Below are 18,062 nucleotides of genomic sequence, written 5' to 3' on the forward strand. Positions count from 1 at the left end.
CTCAAGTTCCCTGAACCGTGGTTATTTATTTGAAATATTTGCTAATTTGCACCGCCAAAGTATAATATCAACTAAGGAAGATCCTGCATTGATGGCTAATCTTGTTTTATAGAAGAACCCCGAGTCAATCTATTTGTAAGACATTTGTTATTACCATCACTCTCCATCTATAAAAAACTGCAAGATCAAAATGCTAAATATCTGCCACCACTTGAAGAAACTAATAGGCTTCGTTAACCCCTTTTTATTTTGAAATGTCTGACCGGATGCTCCTCTCTTACAATAGTGTACTTGACGTCGGCGGCATCGTCACGTTGCAGACAAGTAACGTTACCAGCCTCTGGATTCCACGAGCTAGCTGAAGCAGATAGATGGAACGTTAACGTTACCTTTTATATTTGCCTTATTTTGGATGCTGTGTTGCAGAGTCTCACAGCCACACTGAGTTTCGATTAGTGAATGATTTCTCTCTCTCTCTTTTTTTTTTTTTAAATAATTCCTGAATATTGCGTTGCGTAAATGGCAGACTTAGAGATGCCAGCCAAAACACATGGAGTCGGAGTCTTCTTAGAGCTGAGGAAGCGAATGCAGAGCGGACTGCTTATTGTCGGGTAAGTTAGTTATGTTCGATAGAAAGCTAGCGAGCTAAACACTAACCGTTAGTTCACATTACTCCATCTTTTGGCAAGCTAACGTCATGCTAGCTAAGAGCATTAGCTAATTTAGCCCAATTTTTTTTGTTGGACAGTCTGCAGCAGTTAGCAACAAGCCTCCTCCTGTAGTCAAGGGTTGTATTTTTTTGTCTTTTTGTATGACGTAGAAATATGGGTTTAACTTTGGGTTCTGCTTATTGTATCACACATAAAGTAGCATATTACACTATGACTAGACGTTTTAGCTTTTTATGATACTTGTGTAGTATTTATCAATGGTGGAAAGTACCTTTTTACTCTAATACTGTACTTACTGTAGGTTAATTACATTTTGAGCTAAGTGTACTTTATATCTCCATTGAAGGCTACTTTATACTTCTACTCCTGCATTTCAAATGGAACCCATTGTATGTTTAACCACTACATTTATTTGACATTAATACAGCACCATATAAAACACGATACATTCTGATTGATTAGACTACAGTATATTTAGTTGTTGAATTATAAATCTACACCTACATATATTAACTATACATTTAAATGATATAGAAGCAAAGAGCAGCTGGCTCCTGTGCTTGCTGAATGTGGCTGTAGTACACCTCTACCGTCACTAGAGGGCGGTAATGAGATTTGCAGAGAGCCTCGGACTGTTCTGTTCATATTCGGATATCTCCACCCAGAGTAAAATAAAAAAAAGCGATTTTGTTCTGCACCGTAGACTGAATATTAACAAGTGTTTATTGTTCACCAGGGTGGAAATATGTCTTTGGCTCACCAAACACAAGAAACAACAAAATAAATAAGCAACACATTAAAAGAGTTGAAGTCTATGACTGTGGCTTAAATCTTCTGTCAGCGTGTTGCGTTAAGAGGGTTGATGGGACTTGAGATGAAGGACTTCCTTAACTCCATTCCTAGTTGCCAGAGGAGCTCCACAGCGCCTCCTGCAGCTCCGACTCCTCGCTACCTTCCTCGGCCTTTCCGTAAAAAAGTCACGCTTTTGGGGTTTGCCAACTATTCCTGTGCGGTCTATGGCTGACTCATTAATCACTGTATTGAGACCTTGACTAATTACGGATCTCCCCCCTGAATCCATATGCGTATGATGTGATGTTTGCCAGGTTTTTGGTGGATATTGGCTCGTTGTTCACTTATGATGCATTAGGTATCAGAGACTGCCAAATAACCCAGCCTCCTCAGTAGAGAGGTAGTAAACGCTAGTGAGATCTCTGAACACAGCTTCATGGTGGCTGTTAGACTACAGGTAACAGGCGAGGTGTTTCCTCCTGTTTCCAGTCTTTAAGCCAAGCTCATCTTCTCCTGGCTCGAGTTTCAAATGTACTGTCAGATATGAGAGATATTGATCTTCTCATCTAACTTTTGGCAAGAAAACCATTTTTTTTTTTTTTTCATTCCTTTTTTTTGGGGAAAAATTTGCACACGCATAATATTTCACAAAATTCATGTGATGGGGGGGAAAACAAAGACATGTAATCAGAGAGTCTCCTTCTGTTTCTTATATGGTCCTTGTAATCTGCCCTCCAGGAAGGACGTGGCCACGAGTCCTGCCGATGTGGTGGTGACCGGCGGAGAGTCCTCTCTCCACATCCAGACTCCCAGAGGCCGGCTGAGCCTGACTCTGCCGGCCGAAGTCACCTTCGAGCAGGGATCCTGCGCTCCGACGCCCGCGGGGGAGTCCCGTGGAGAGGAGCTGCATTTCAGACTGCGCATCGGAGTCACGCCAAGCCCAGACGGAGGTAATGTCCGGGACGGCTGTGGAAACTCATCCATCCCTCCGCCCCCCCCATGCTAGACGACTCCTCCGTGCCAAGGCGAGAACAAAGTCTTTCGGCAGCTATTTACAGCTTGCTGTATAGTCAGAGTTAATTGGCTTGAGTCACTTGGTCATCTGAGACTGTGAAGGTGTACATTTTTGCTCTCGGGAGCAAAGTGGTGGCCCACTAGCAACACTCCCTTTTTACGTTTTTAATCTCACATCATCAATGTGATCATCAGCATATCTGTACCTCAGAGTAATTGCATAACATCCACAAACTCCCATCTTTTGCCGTTTTTCATGTCACTCCCGGCGCAAGAAGGAGTTATAGCGGAGGACAGTCGTAGAGAAATCAATATGAGACTGACCGCCCGCTTCCTGTCCCAGTATTTTATCGCCTCTGTGCTTTGTAGCACAAGGTTGCCACCCTTTTCACCAAACTTAGCTCATCTATTTGTTTTTTTTGCCTCCGGCGCTCCACAGAGGCTCCTGACAGCGTGGTGGAGACGCTCCGGGCCAAAGAGACTTATTGCTTCCACTGCCAGGGCTGCATGACCAGGCTGCTGGAGGACAGGTGAGCGGCGGACGGACGGCGACGGGTTTTTATTTACGCCCTCCTCCACAGGAAGCGCTTATTGACGGCGCGACCCGGCGGTCGAAGGGATGCAGCAAAGTTGATGTATGGAGCCGGAGCCGAGTCCACGGCCGTCGACCCTGACTGGTTTAGAGTAACGGAGTCCAGCGCTACCCATTAAAAGACAATTGTGTTTCTCACCTTGAGGTGGTTCAGGCGGACAGTGGTATTGTTCTTATAACCCTCTGCTTGTAGCTTGTTCTCCGCTCAGCGCTGTGACACGCTGAAAATTGCAATAGCAGCATTAAAGAGACCCGTGGCCTCTGGCGATGTTTCTCAGCAATAACCCAATAAAAGTTCCTCAAAACTTTTTTTATTTTTATTTTTTTTGCTTTCAGCAAGAGCTGTGGGAAGTAATAATGTCCAGAGAAGTGCTTGGACCCTAAAAGTAAACATTACGCCTCATTATGCTTTGTATCAATACGTTCCATGTTATTGCTGATCAGAGGAATTAATGCAGCCGTTGACTGCAACCTTCACAAAGTACCCTGTGAAAGCTTTTACCACATGGCCTTTAACACTAAGAGCTTTATTTGAATTAATACATAAAATGTTGTCTAATCAGTGTTTTTATATTAACAATGGGTCCAAATGACTATATGGTCACAAGAGAAGATTCCACACATGATTATATCCAAACCTTTTTTGTTCTACTGAGCTTTGAAGCGTCTTTCAGCTCATCGTTTTGGTTTCTGAGCTCAAAATGTTCTCTCGTGGCTCTCGTCGCCCTCGTTTCAGCCGCGGGGATGCAGCTGTTTTTCATTATAAAAAGGCTAAGAAAACATCTGCGTCAAAGAAAACATCTGCACGTTACCTGCTCGGCACCAAACAAAGCTTGCGACCAGCCGGTGAACACAGTGTAGCATTCAGCAGCCGGATGTTTCCCCTCAGAAGTTGGTGGAGACCAAAACAGAGAGTAAATATTTCGACTTAAACTCATCATGTGGCCAGAAGCTTGACTTCAGAGGAACGCTAATGTTGCTTCTACCAAGTGATGCGGTTCAAAGTGAAGCGATGTAGTTCCCTGACCAAAAAAAAAAAAAAAGACCCACAATTTTGTTTTCTGTCGTTTCTCTTCTTCAGAGAGTTTAAGCGAGTCCTTCCTCTTCCTAATGGCAACTGGAACGCCATCGTGGACGACTGGTGCTGCCACCCCGACCCGTTTAACAAGAAGCTTTTGCCCCGAGCGGAGGACTGCTTGCTGGGCGACACCTTCCTCCTGCTAGCCAAAGACGGCGGCTGTGCGCAGACGCTCACCGAGGAGGTGAGCCCGGTCGGCTCGGAGGACGCTCACGACTCAAAGGTGAGGGGTCGAGCGCCGGAAAACCAGCAGATTGCTCCCTTTTCTTTTTTTTTAAGACGAAGCCTCCAGAATTCCTGGAAAACCAAGGACTCTTGAGAGATGTTTGTTTGACACTAATAAAGTCTGGATGAAAGAATTATCACTGTGGTTGGTACACTCCTCAGACGGCTGCATCAGTGAAGTCAAACTCCAGCACTCTGCAGACGACGATTGATCTCTCTACTCTTTTATTAGTCGTTCTGTGATGGCGCTCTTTGCATGACTGAGAGGGAGACAAATAGAAAGGGAGGCAGATAGGAAGCGCAGGAGAACAAATGACACCCTGCATGCTCTCTCTCTCTCTCTCTCTCTCTCTCTCTCTCTCTCTCTCTCTCTCTCTCTCTCTCTCTCTCTCTTCTCCCTCTCTCTCCCTACCCTCCTGTCCTGGTTAAAGTTAAGTGTGTGTGTGTGTGTGTGTGTGTGTGTGTGTGTGTGTGTGTGTGTGTATCGTGATTTGATTTTTAAAGTGTGTTTCGTACAGAAATCCTGCCGACGACTGGCGCTCATCTCCTGCAAGAGCTGTTCATCGGTGCTGGGGGAGGCTGTTGCACCAGGTATATACATCACTCCGTGGATTATAATCATAATCCTCTTCTCTTTTTTTTTTGTGCTTACGAGTTGTTTTTTTTTTTTTTTTTTTTTCTGTGCCTTTTCAGAGACTCTGAAACTGTACATCACACAGGTGGTGGTGGAGCCCGCTGTGGGAGACCGAACGCCAGAAGCTTCACTTAACAGGCAGGTTTTCATCCAAACCGCCAGTGGTGACAATTAGGCGGCTAAAGCACATTCTTTTTCTGGGGAAATAGATGAAAAGTGTCCGTGGCGTATCAGCGCTGTCTTCAGGCCTTTTCAATTCAGGCTTCAGAGTGAAGCGTTTTTTTAATAATCCCACAGTGCAAATTTGAATATTTTAGAGATTACGCACATTGTCTTTCCCCGTCTTTTAAGAACTGTTTTGCCTTTTTAAAGTTTCCGTACTAGAACTTAATATTTGACTTGCAGTACTATTTTTTTTTTATGATTAGTACTGGACCATAAAATGTGACATATTCTTCCATAAATGTGTCTTGAAGGGGTTTGGTGAGTAAGAAAAAACACACTGTCATCTTGCCAAAAGTGATCAATACCTCCATTCAGTTTTACTGCGAGTGCGTGACCGAGACGTGAATATGCTCTATAAATGTATAAAGGAATGAACGTTGTCTCTTTTTGGGACAGATCGCTCTTCCTGGAGCAGACCATAGCAGCCAGGCTGCTGGGGCTGTCCAGCTCACTGAGCACCTTCCACTTCTCCATCCAGACCCCTGATGGAAAAGCCTTCTTATTGGTAAGAACAAGCTGGCGTAATCAGAGAAGCACACCGAGTAAAAATAGACCGCTCACGTCGGTGATTAATGGGACGGGGTGAAATGTCAGGTTCTTCCAGCGGTATGGAAAGCTGATTGAAAGTGATTTGTTGAGCTCACTGCCGGCTTCTTTTGAAATCAGCGACAAGTGGCTCCGCGTTAGAACAACATTGACACACCGCCGCACGTCATTTACAGGAAGTTTGAGAGTAAAAGGGTGTGCTGTCGTGTTTGCGCTCCAATAATAATGTTATTTTAACCGAAGCTGGCAGGGACATTTGTTTGCTCTCCATTTGCATAAAATGTCCTTCGTTTTCCACAAATAGTGTCCTTGTAGGACATTAAACTGTAGCCATAAAATATTAAAATACATTTATAATTCATCTTGTGTGGAATTGACTTCTAAATTCTATAATGAATATCAAATAAAAAACATAACCCGTAATCATATCAGGGGTGCACGACATGTGCTCATGTTGTACTTTTGATAATTCCACCACCAACTGATCCCGTCACGTGATGTGAGCGCATCGTTTATGAGTCCGCGTGGTGGCGTGCGATTCCCTCGTGTCATGTGACACCCGGCCTGTATCCTCCTGCAGGTCTGGCTGCTGAACAGCGACTCCATCACGGCGTCGGTCCCGGAGTCGCGCGTCGGGGGGGAGCGGTCCCTCGGCTCCCCGGCTCTTCGCGGTCCGCCTCCCGGAGCCGCCGCCAGAGCCCTGAAACTCCTCTACGCCTCCTGCTCCGACACGGGCGCCCAGCAGAGAGAGTAAGCGAAGCGCTCTCGCCGCATCCTCCGCCTCCCCTTTTCAATCTCTGTTTCCTCACCCCTTCCCCCCCCTCCTTCTCTTCTTAATCTCATCCTTTCATCTTTCCAGCGCACCCTCTCAATCACCACCTGTCTCACTGCGAGGGATGAAAGGAATACCATGTTGACGAACGGATTTCTTCGGCCTCAGAACACTTTGCGCTCAGGGTCCCCCCCCCCCCCGCTCAGACATAATTGTCTGCTGTTTCTTTTTCGCCAACGAGATTGCCATCAAAGGTGTTTATCGTCTCCACGTTGTCAGTTGCATAAGCCCCGCTCGTGTTTGTTGCTTACACAGGGGTGGGGGGGATGTTTTGACGGCAGCGAGGCTCTGTGTGCCTTGCTGTGATGCATTAGAGAGGTGTAGGTGGATGTGCCGCGTGTGGTTCTCCATGTTCAGTACAGCAGCACCACTGGAAGAGCCTTCCGCCCTCATTATTTTCAACTGAATCAGCACTCCGTGTTTTCCCTTCTTCTTCTTCTTCTTCTTCTTCTTCTTCCTCCTTCTACCCTGCAGCCGCGTGGCGTGAAGGCAGAACAGAGCCGTTTTGTTGTTCCGACCGCTTTTGACAAGCCCACTGGCTGACTGACGGAGAAAGGGTAATTAGCGGTAAAACTCGCATTGGAAGGAGAAAGGGCTTGTCTACACAGTCGCAGCAGTAAGAGTGCATCTCAAACGACAGGATAAACCGTAGGAGCCGAGTGATGCGCAGGGAAGCGTTTCACCAGAGGAGCGCGCTCACTGCCACCCTGGTGGAACGAGCCCCGACAGGAGCTTCTGACTGGAGCGCTGCTGGTTGTGTAAAGGCGTAAAGAACTTTCCACTTATTTAGTGAATTATTTCCTACTGCAGAGGAGATTTTAACTCAGAATCGGTAGATGTGTTCTGAGCTGAAAGTTTTGACGATTTTAAAATAAACATCCGCAATGCGCTAATATCAGCCAACGTATCTGCTTTACCTATTTATCAGTCTGCCGCTCTTCTTTATTTCGTTTAAAAGGTGCTAATTTAAAAATTCGGAGCATTAATAAAGCGTCAAACGACTATTCTGTAAAGATATCGTGTCGTAATGTCTACCTGAGCAGAGTGAAGTCACTCTTCGTCTGTAGCTGTTGCCTTGTTTGCGCTATACGTGCTTTTAGCACCGTTAGCCGCTAGCCGATTCGCTCTGGCCGTCGCCATGTTGAGAGCTGTGTGGAGACAATCCCTCAATCATAGATACAGTATGTTCTGAATATAGATTTTAGCTTTACGGTAGCTGCTTTATTTTTACATTTCCACTGTCTTTGACATTTCTCTGAAGTCTTGCAAAGCTAAATGCGGGTGTTACTCACACTTCCACCCCCCCCCCCCCACACAATTCACCATTCATCCTCCATCACTCATCTCTGACATTTTTAAATTAAATGTTATGCCCGGGGAGCCGAATTCCCCGGATGACGGCCCTCTTATTCGGGGGGATACAGTCGGTTCCGGTCGACTGCGGCCAGAGGTTGCCGTGTGTGTTTGTAAAACTGCCAATAATTGGCTGGAGAAGCGGCGAGCCGGCGCCTAAGTGGATTACGCTCGTCACTAATGCCGGTGACTTGATTATGAGCGGAGTGAAAGTCGCAGGCACCACCACAGTCGGATGCAATGTGAATGAGGTCTCACGGATACGGAAATTGAGTCTAATGGGAGTCGTACGGGCGACTCCTTTTTCTATAGGATTCATTCTGAGCGATCAAACCTTACTGTAGATAACATTAAGTACACTTCCCTGCACAAAGAATGAATTGGATTCGCTGTGTGAACAAACCCTATTAAGACTTTTTTTTTTTTTTTTTTTTTTTAATGGCTAATAGCAATTTCCCCATGCATGTAAACATAGCTATAGCCGTAGTGTTTCCTTAAATAGACCTGCTCCAACTTGAGAACACGTTTCCCTCTCAGGAACTGCACAGATGGCTAAATGTCACCCAAACAAACTGAATCAGCACCACAAACCGACAGAGCATCAATCTTTCTTCTCTCGATCACTCTTCCTCCTCCTCTTCTCATCTCACCCACACACACACACACACACACACAAATAGATGGCTAAAAGATGTCAGAAAGCAACACATCATGCCGCGATGTAAAGAAATTCAAGAACGGATGAGAAACAAAGTAATTGACATGTATGTGTGCGTCCCGTTACATCTGGCGTAAAACTGACCCAGCATTTCATAAAAACAACATCATACCAACAGTCACACATGGTGATGGTAGTGTGATGGAGCTGGACGACTTGCCATAATTGATGGAACCATGAATTCTGCTCTCTACCAGAACATCCTGAAGGAGAATGTCGAGCCATCAGTTCGCGACCTCAAGCTCAAGCTCACTTGGGTTATGCAGCAGGACAATGATCCGAAACACACCAGCAAGTCCACCTCTGAATGGCTCAAGAAAAGCAAAATGAAGGTTCTGGAGTGGCCTAGTCAAAGTCCGGTCTTGAATCTGATTGAGATGCTGTGGCCTGACCTTAAACAAGCTCCGAAAACCATCCAATGTGGCTGAATTAAAACAACTCTGCAGAGAAGAGTGGGCCAGAATTCCTCCACAGCGATGTGAGAGACTCGTTGCCAGTTATCGCAAACGCTGGATTGCAATTGTTGCCGCAAAGTGTGGCAAAACCAGTTATCAGGTTTAGGGGGCAATCACCTTTTCACATAGGGCCAAGTAGGTTTGGATAGCTTTTCTCCCTTAAATTAAATCATCATTTAAAAACTGCATTTTGTATTTACTCGGATTATCTTTGTCAAATATAAGAAATTTGTTTGATCTGAAACCTATTAGTGTGACAAATATGCAAAAAAAAAAAGAAACCAGAAAGGGGGCAAATACTTTTCCACAGCAATGTATCCCCAGTTATCTAGTTCAGTTTACAGTTAGAAACTGCTTAATTAACGCATCAGGGGGAGCGCTTCCACGTGGGATTTACAGCAGCTATTCCGGGCATTGTCTCGGTTGTATAATGCTGTGGCGGCCACTATAAATCACTGCTCTACTCTCTGTGTGTGTGTGTGTGTGTGTGTGTGTGTGTGTGTGTGCGTGTGCATGTGCATGTGCGTGTTCAGCCTCGTAACGAGCTGGGAGGTCAACGCCATAGGACATCCCGTGGAGCTGCCGCTGAGCGTGTGTGAGGAGCTGCTGCAAGTGATCGACGACAGCAACTCCACGCTGCCTGCCTCTATGCGTTGCATGAGGTCCTATGAGGTGAGACGGGTATTATGTGCTAAAATGGGCGAGAGATGATGACAAAGGCACCTTGGTAGCCACGTAGCCACGTGACCTTTTTTGTAAAAAAAAAAGGTACCTTGACTCTGGGTTATATAAGCAGAGGGATGCTGAACGTGTTTTTAATGCGTCTTTTATCTTCTGTGTAAAAGCAGCAGGGGGCTCTTTTAGCTGACAGCGATCACTTACTTACTTACAGCACCCTGTTTATCCGGTGTTCAGCGGCGCTTGACTTGCGCTTTTATCCCGCCTTAATTCATTTCATGATTCAGAGCTTTTCAGTTAACGCCGTCGCTCCAGGGATTATGTGGGTCAAATGTGAGGTTTTACTTTTTGTCAGCCCGTTTCCAGCTTCTCTATACCTGTAATTGTGCAAAAAAAAAAAAAAGTGTATATTTAGCTTGAGTTGCCGAGGAAAGCCCTTTGACTGGAAAATGAGAGGTGTGTTCACTTTGCTGACATCTCCATTCTCTCAGCCCTTTTGAACACGGCGATGGGTAATTAGCGCCATTATCCTCCACTTCCTGCTCCAGAAAGTTTAGCAACTGACTCCCACCACTTCAACGAGCTTTCCATCTGCTAAAAAGTACGAGAGCTGGGTTAATGTACGGCATCCACTGCATCAGACCGTTTAGAAAAGGATCGTCTGTGGTTGGACGTCATGTGAAGCTGCGGTTGTTGTGAGCCCAGACAGAAGGTGTTTTTTTTTGTGTGTAACGACATATTAATAACACAGAAGTGACACAATCGTCCTGTGTGAAGACTTCACATTAAAGGGACTGGTGGTCTTTCCTTTGACGGACACCTTCACTGCATCACACTTACAATTTTAATACAACATACAATACAATAATACAACTAGCTGCGTGCTCCAAGAGCACTGCTCATCCTTCATTTGCATATCTTCTTCATGGATCATCACCTAGTGAGGGTGTTTTGTTTTTTTGCCTGTGACGGCTTAAGCCTCAGTCTTCATGTACGATGGTATACATATTCATCCATCAAGTACATATTTAGGACCCATTTTTACAGAGTCTGCCATCAACATTTTCAGCCAGAAATGAGAAGCTTCTCTTATCTACCTTTCTGAAATCGCATCCCCATTTCAAAACTTTTCCAGCCGTAGCGCTGACGCCCTTATTGTAAACCGCATATGTTCCGTGAGAATGGAAAGCTTTCGGTTTACTCTTAACAACGATGACTGAGAAGCAGACTTTCTGAACTCGCCCCGATGTAACGCGAGCTCAGAGAGACAATGCTAGTGTTTCACTATCATGCTGGGATCTGTCTTGTTAGAATGCCACAATATGGAAACTGAAATTCAGCACTATGTCAGCTTAAGAGAAGTGTATATAGGAAAAGAGGGCTCACTTACACCAGAATGCCACTCTAATTATTTCACCCCCTGTAGGCTCCTCTCAAAACTTACTGTGGTTTTGCTCTCACGCCGCAAGCCCAGAGGATGACAAACCGTTGTGGTACGATGATGAATAGTATTGTTGTTTTCTGAGGTAACGACATGACAGAGGTGGACGGGGTGGAAGAAATTAAGCTCTGCTGAAATGGAGAAGGCTACAGATAGAGCGGCCCAGACACAGTATCTGTCTGGTGGGCGGAAGCCGTTGCAGCGGTAAAGTAGAGTGTGATAAATGGACACACTTGAACACTTGCTCTATAGGCGAGTGAGAAGGTAGGTAATGTGATCACGGGGCCGTCTAGAGTTACCGGAGATGGTCGGGGAGCATCTGAGAGTCCCGTTTAAGACGCGGCGTGGAAAGTATAAACGTGTGTCAGAAGTAGAGGACCAGCATGCAGTGGGATGGCAGTCTGGATGAACTGGAGAGTTGAGATGAGTGGGGGGAAAAAAAGAAAAGAGGAGCAGAGAGGCTGGCTGTTGTGAGCTATGGTTTTTCCTTCTGTTGGCTTTTGAAAGGCCCAAGTGAGCAAAAGCTTCCTTGAGAAGAGCGACTGGGATTCCCATTCGCAGTCACTTCCGCCTTTATTCAAAGGAAAATTTGATATGGTGTCCGTGCTTTTGGGTCGACGTTTTTAATGGCTATCTCTAGATGGATAGATTGTTACAGTGGAGTCCATTATGGGAGAGCAACATACCATCAGATTTAACAAATGTAACCCAACAATTGACTTACTTTGAAGAGAAAATGAAGGTCGTCATTAACGCCATACCATGATGAGTCAAAATGTCTGCTGCGAGTTGCCTATCTAGCACAACGTGTAGACAGTTCTGAGTTATGATTAATGAATGACGGCTGAATGCCATTTAGCTGCTTCAGCGTCAGGATCCTTGTGTTGTGCATGCTAGCTCACTGCCACACTGTCATGTCTTACTGGGACACTTTAATAGAACAGAGCCACCGTTAATGTCATAAGTCAAACGAGTCAAAATGTCTGCTGTGAAGGGGGATTCTAAAAGCACCCTGGAACAGACTCACCTCAATGGCATGCTGTCGTTATGGTTATTAATTATACCTGTGCTTTTCTTGCTATGATGCCAGAATGTCTGCCATGAAAAAGGCATTAAAAAAAAAGGCTACTACAACTTTAACAGCTGCACTATACTATATATATATATATATATATATATATATATATATATATATATATATATATATATATATATATATATATATATATATATATATATATATATATATATAAAAAACCCCGACCGGTCGAAGAGACAGCCTCACATTCTGTGATGATGTATATTTATAAAGCCTTAAGTTAAAGTTATAGGTGGATCTCAGCGGCTGCTCACACTTTTTTATCAGCACAATGCAAGAGTACCAACTCCAACAGCCCAACCCATCTATAACCACACTGACACAAAGTGTGTGTGTGTGTGTGTGTGTGTGTTGTTCTGGATAATTTCAGCCCTGCAAATAGATCAAAGCGTGCACCATAACCCAGCCTGTTATTATTCTGCATGTGGAATGTCTACTGTTGTCTGTCTGGGCCGCCGTGTCCCCCCCCCCCCCCCCCCCCCCCCCCCCCGCCCCCGCCCTCCATTCCCTGGGCCTGCCAGAGTAATGGGGTGTAAAGTGGCTCAAGCTCCGTGTGTCACTCTTTAGCTCGGGAACAGACAACACCTCCCTCCTCCCCGCACCTCATTAATCTCCTCCTCACTCGCACAGAGACGGCATGTAGGTTAGACAGAGACTGATCCAAGAAAGGGCTCCAGCGCTTCACAGTGAAGAGCTGAGGTGGTCGTATCGATCATACATCGCCTCAGTCCTTCTGCAGGCCACACGGCTTCCCACCAGGAGCGGCTGCACTTTGTCGAAATAAATGACTCCCCCCACCCCCCCCACCCCCAACGTTTTGATTCATTGCATGTGGACCAATGGATGAGAAGGGAAATTAATAAACAGTGGAGTGGTTCTGTGATTCTTAGTCAGTGTTTACAGCAGAATATCTCTGCTTGACAATATAACTGAGGCTAATAATTCTGTTGTCTATCTCTAGTGTGATGGAAGTGATGCATGCGTGCATGATGTTTGTTGACTTATATTTAGTGTATGATGTGTTATTACTGCATTGGTTGTGCATGTGAGAGCCTGAGCCTGAGGTTGTTGTGACATATTATACAAGATGCGTATTAATGTCCAAAGCAGTAGTGACCAGCCTTTTTTGTCGGGCATACGCCCACATCCTTATTTGAAGTCAATACCCATCTTATTCCAAATGTGTTCATTTCTTTTGACGTTAAAGTGGAAGTCATTACAGTATTTTTCTTTCATACAACTAAATTGTCAGTATCTTTGGATACGTGTGCGTTGCTGCTGCTAAAACCTGGAGTGACAAAAGCTGAATGTAGCAAACTATTTCAACTGTTCAACTTGAACTATTTCAACTGTTTATGCATTACTTTTAGCTAACTGTTCAACTATTCCTGCATTACATTTTACTAACTTTTCCATGCATTACTTTAAGCTAACTTTTTCAACTATTCACGCATTACTTTAAGCTAACTTTTTCAACTATTCACGCATTACTTTAAGCTAACTTTTTCAATTATTAATGCTAACGTTATGCTAACTTTTTCAACTATTCATGCATTACTTTAAGCTAACTTTCAATTATTAATGCTAAAGTTACGCTAACTTTTTCAACTATTCATGCATTACTTTAAGCTAACTTTTTCAATTATTAATGCTAACGCTACGCTAACTTTTTCAACTATTCACGCATTACTTTAAGCTAACTTTTTCAATTATTAATGCTAACGTTGCGCTAACTTTTTCAACTATTCAAGCATTACTTTAAGCTAACTTTTTAAACTATTCAAGCATTACTTTAAGCTAACTTTTTCAGCTAGTCATGCATTACTGTTATCTAACTTCCGACTTCTATGCTACCTCACTAAATTGTTTTTATACACTGCCAAACCATGTTACTCCTCTCTTAACTAACCACAATACAATATGTTGTATGGCAGCTAAGAGAATGCTGCTCAGTAATCGTGTGCATTCACAAGTATGAAACATCATTCAGGCTGATAATAAGTTGATGGCAAATGCATTTACTGGCTGCTTGGGGTAATCTGTAACAGAAAGTGTTGAATTCTCCAAAGGCATTAATCAGTCCACATGTCCCCCATTCAGAACGCGTCTTTGTCTCGAGATATGAGGACATACACACAGACAAGCAGACGGAGATTCCCTGCTTTATAGTTAGATATCATGTCCTTAGGGTGGGATGGAGTCACACCCAAGGATGATAATAGAAATGCACCATTATGTATGTCAGTGACTATATCCTCGTCCATCTGTGGTATCTGCTTGAACTGCAGGACTTTCCCGTTTAGTGTAGTAGCAGCAGCTGCAACATTCTTTCGTCACATTCTGCTTTTCCTCACCTCTTTCTGTGTCGTGTGAAGAAACATTCTTCATGCCGCTTGCCAAGTTTTAAGTGTTATGCCAACAGTCCCTGGCACGGAGCATCAAAGACCATGTGTTTGCTCCAAAGACTTCCTGATGTCTTTCCTCCTCATGTCCTTGTCTCAACCTTCTAATACCCAGACATGAACCGTTGTTCTGTAAAAACTAAAGAGCTGCTGTCAAGAGATGGAAAATAAAATCAAAGGTTATCTCGTGTTGCAACTAGAAGTATGACTCTCTAAACAGTGATGTTTTAAATTGTGCCGTGCTTAAGGTCCTTCAATGAGATCAAAGTGTTCTGGGAAGACCTGCTGTCAGCATCGCTACAAGTCTCATGTCATTTTCACAGTTTTTACTACAAAACTACCTGAGAACCTTGTTTTGTGTGGCGTCTTATAATCTAAACGGTTGATTCCTAAAAAGAATTAAATGTACTCAGCAGGAGCAAGTGGAACACTCTCAAACTCCCAAACCACATGTGAGTGTTTTGTTTTTTTTTCACATAGAGTTGGCTAGCTTTTCACGTATTAGCTTGCGTTAGCACTTTAACCCAGACCGGTTCTATGTGTGAAAAAAAAAAAATCAGCATAAAGAAAGTTAAGAGACTTAACATAATTGCGACGTGGGCGCTGGGGTTGAACTTGTGAAAGCCATTGCCGTGGGTGCATGGTCATGCTTGAGGCTTCGGAGTGGACAGCGGGTTCTGTCCTTAGCATACAGATTATATGTAAATCATGTTCTCCCTGCCCACTCACCGCTCTCCTCCACGTCAAAACAGTGAAAGAAATTTTGGTAAGAAACGCATCATAATGGAATAACACAAGTGCCGAGACAACTTCAATGTTTCCTGGTCTCGTTTTCAATGCCTAATTTTAATTCCAATGCCAAAATTCGCCGTCACTATCCAGCATCTATCTACTCCAGTTTCATTCATTCGCACTTTGGGACTTCCCAGCCACAGCTCTAATGTTAGCCACCGTACAGCTCCACAGAAGGAGTCGTGCCTTGCTCAACTCGTCAAGAGGAACACAACACCCTCTTTCCCAGCTTCAACCTAGCACCCCTCCATTCGCAAGCCAGCTTCTCTCCTCCATCTAGATTCCCGTTGCTCCGGTTCCTCATCACACTTTGTCTTTTTTGTTCAGGGTCTACCGAGTTCACCTCTAGCTGCCGTTTGTTATCATTTGTGTGAATTACCACTGATGCGCTCGAGTGGTGAGCAGACACTGGCATGGGGATGGAGAAGACGGGGCCTTGAGTGAGGCAAATGCCCTCATCCATCATCCCAATATAGAGCCCTCAGTGGAGCGCAACCATTGTCTGCAGCAGGCAAACACCCAGGAATAGCAGATGGAGGGGGAGAAAGGGAGGGAGGGCAGGGCAGAGCTGATTAGTTTTCTATGCTTTGTTTATCTGCATGTGTGTTTTTGAAGTTGATTAAATCTCTACCACCTGTGGTTTTTTTTGTTGTTTGAAGACCGTAATTGCAGATAATGTGTTTCTGTGCTGATCAGCAGACTGTAGAGATCCAGTACATCTGTGCTTTGGGGAATGAAAATCCTCAGTGTACAGTACAAATCAGAGTTTTCTAAAAAAAAAACACTGAAGTTGTTCTATTTTTATTTTATTTTCATGTTTCACAAGTAGAGCGACGTGCAGATTTGAACATTTTCTAAAGGTTTGCCTGTCGTCCGTAGGTGGCGTACCTGAGACTGTGAGGTGAAAGGTGGTGAAGACTCCACTCGTTACTCCTGGAGAATTCACGAAGATCTGGGACCGCTGACGGGGGAGAACTTTTGTGAACACGTACTGTATGCTTGTATACGTTGAGGTGATATCCTGCACGGTTTTCCAGTAAGTACGAGATTGCTCCAGAAATGAAACGCAGCGAGCGTGGAATATTTTTTTTTTTTTTTTTTTAATCAAATCAAGTTGTGGTTTCTGGTTGCCTCTGTCAACATGTTTGGTAGTGTGTCATCACCTGCAAACAGATTCATGTTGAAACAGGTTGCTGCAAGATGTTGAAGCATATCCAGTAAATGCAGAACTGGAAGAGAAAACGCCATCAACTGTGTTATTCATAGAATGGAAAGTTGCTTCTCGCTGTATTTGTTTAGTCATAATGTATGATTACATCAGCATGTATCATAGCGGTTGAAGAGCATGTATGTGTACATTGTATGTTTGTCCCTTCCTAAGCTTTATTTTGTATTTTTCTTACCATTCTCAACTAAAACAGATTAAACCATTGTATTTTTTAAAGAATCACCTCTTTCTTCCTTCCTTTCTTTCTTCCTGTCTGCAGGAGAGCACTGCTGGTTGATATGTGGGACATTGTTCTTGAGTTGGCTCTTATTATAGAGGCACTTCAGCCCCAGGGAACAACAGTCCATCCTCTACTTGAGCGTAATTGCAGCTTGTGAAGCTAGGTGATTTTTTGTCTCGTTGTGGGTTTATTTGTGTCTGCCAAGGATTAAAGGTATTTATGTAACATGCGTGGTTAGCGAGAATGGTTGGGGAAAGTGTTGGGTTAAACACTCTTCACCGGCTAATGTTCATCATGATACGGGCTGGTCAAGTACCTCTTACAATATGTCAAAGTACTTTTTACAGTACTTTTATTTTTTCAGTCCAACACTGACCAAAGTCTAAAATATCTCAACTATTGAATGTGACTTTTCTGATAGCGCCATCACGCAGTCTGAAGTGAAATGACATCATAACTATCAGATGGATTGCCAATACATTTTCTTCACATTATTGCCAGATGTTTCTAAGTAAGAAAAAAGATAGAAAGGTAGAAACAGTGGCATACGGACAAAAGGCATTTCAATTAAGGGAACTTAGGATCCTAGTCCACTTTTTTAAATCTTTTATACAATTAGATGATCCCCTGACTTTTTATCTAGTACCACTATTAGGTAAAAGTTTTCAATTTCTCAATATCAACCAACCGCAGTGGTTCATGGTTCCCAGATGATGTATCCAACTGACTTTAATGATCCTCTGAATTTTCCTGGAGCGTCACTGTGTCTCAACAACTATTGGATGGATTGCCATGACATTTTGTACATGCATTCATGCTCTCCACAAGATGAATTTTGATGACCTTGTATTTTTTTTCTTTAATTTGAAACCAAATACTTACAAATACGAGTATCATAAAATATTGGCATTCCCTTCAGCCTCAGCTGAACTTTGTGTTAAGTGTTAATTAGCATGTTAGCGTACTGACATGCTAAACTGAGGTGAACATAGATGGAACATTGTAGCTGCTAAACATCAGCGTGTTAGCTTGTGACGTTAGCATTTAGCTCAACGCACCATTATATT

The 18,062-nt window shown here is 43.9% G+C and overlaps 1 protein-coding gene across 2 annotated transcripts; it reads left to right on the plus strand.

The window, feature by feature from the left end:
- Positions 1–314: 314 nt before the first annotated feature.
- ube3d (ubiquitin protein ligase E3D) lies at positions 315–16,997 on the plus strand. Of its 2 annotated transcripts, XM_068730086.1 has the most exons (10): positions 315–611; positions 2,202–2,413; positions 2,917–3,007; positions 4,151–4,370; positions 4,891–4,963; positions 5,066–5,144; positions 5,628–5,736; positions 6,358–6,527; positions 9,669–9,807; positions 16,427–16,997. In XM_068730086.1, exons 1-10 carry the CDS (start codon positions 520–522, stop codon positions 16,445–16,447), a joined length of 1,206 nt encoding a protein of 401 aa, XP_068586187.1. In that variant the 5' UTR covers positions 315–519; the 3' UTR covers positions 16,448–16,997. The 2 variants fall into 2 exon arrangements, with proteins under 2 accessions (XP_068586187.1, XP_068586188.1); XM_068730087.1 differs by lacking the exons at positions 9,669–9,807; positions 16,427–16,997 and adding an exon at positions 6,637–6,738.
- Positions 16,998–18,062: the final 1,065 nt, after the last annotated feature.

The sequence above is a fragment of the Cebidichthys violaceus genome, unplaced genomic scaffold, assembly GCF_023349555.1.
Source record: "Cebidichthys violaceus isolate CVI_PGR_0920_01 unplaced genomic scaffold, fCebVio1.0.p SCAF_49, whole genome shotgun sequence".
NCBI classification, from domain to species: Eukaryota; Metazoa; Chordata; class Actinopteri; order Perciformes; family Stichaeidae; genus Cebidichthys; species Cebidichthys violaceus.

Bases quoted from the DNA above. Each gene is read 5' to 3' on its own strand.
- ube3d (XM_068730086.1), top strand. From the start codon at position 520: ATGGCAGACTTAGAGATGCCAGCCAAAACACATGGAGTCGGAGTCTTC. The intron at 3,008-4,150 runs GTGAGCGGCGGA...TCTCTTCTTCAG, and splicing joins ACCAGGCTGCTGGAGGACAG to AGAGTTTAAGCGAGTCCTTC. The intron at 5,145-5,627 runs GCAGGTTTTCAT...TTTTTGGGACAG, and splicing joins CCAGAAGCTTCACTTAACAG to ATCGCTCTTCCTGGAGCAGA.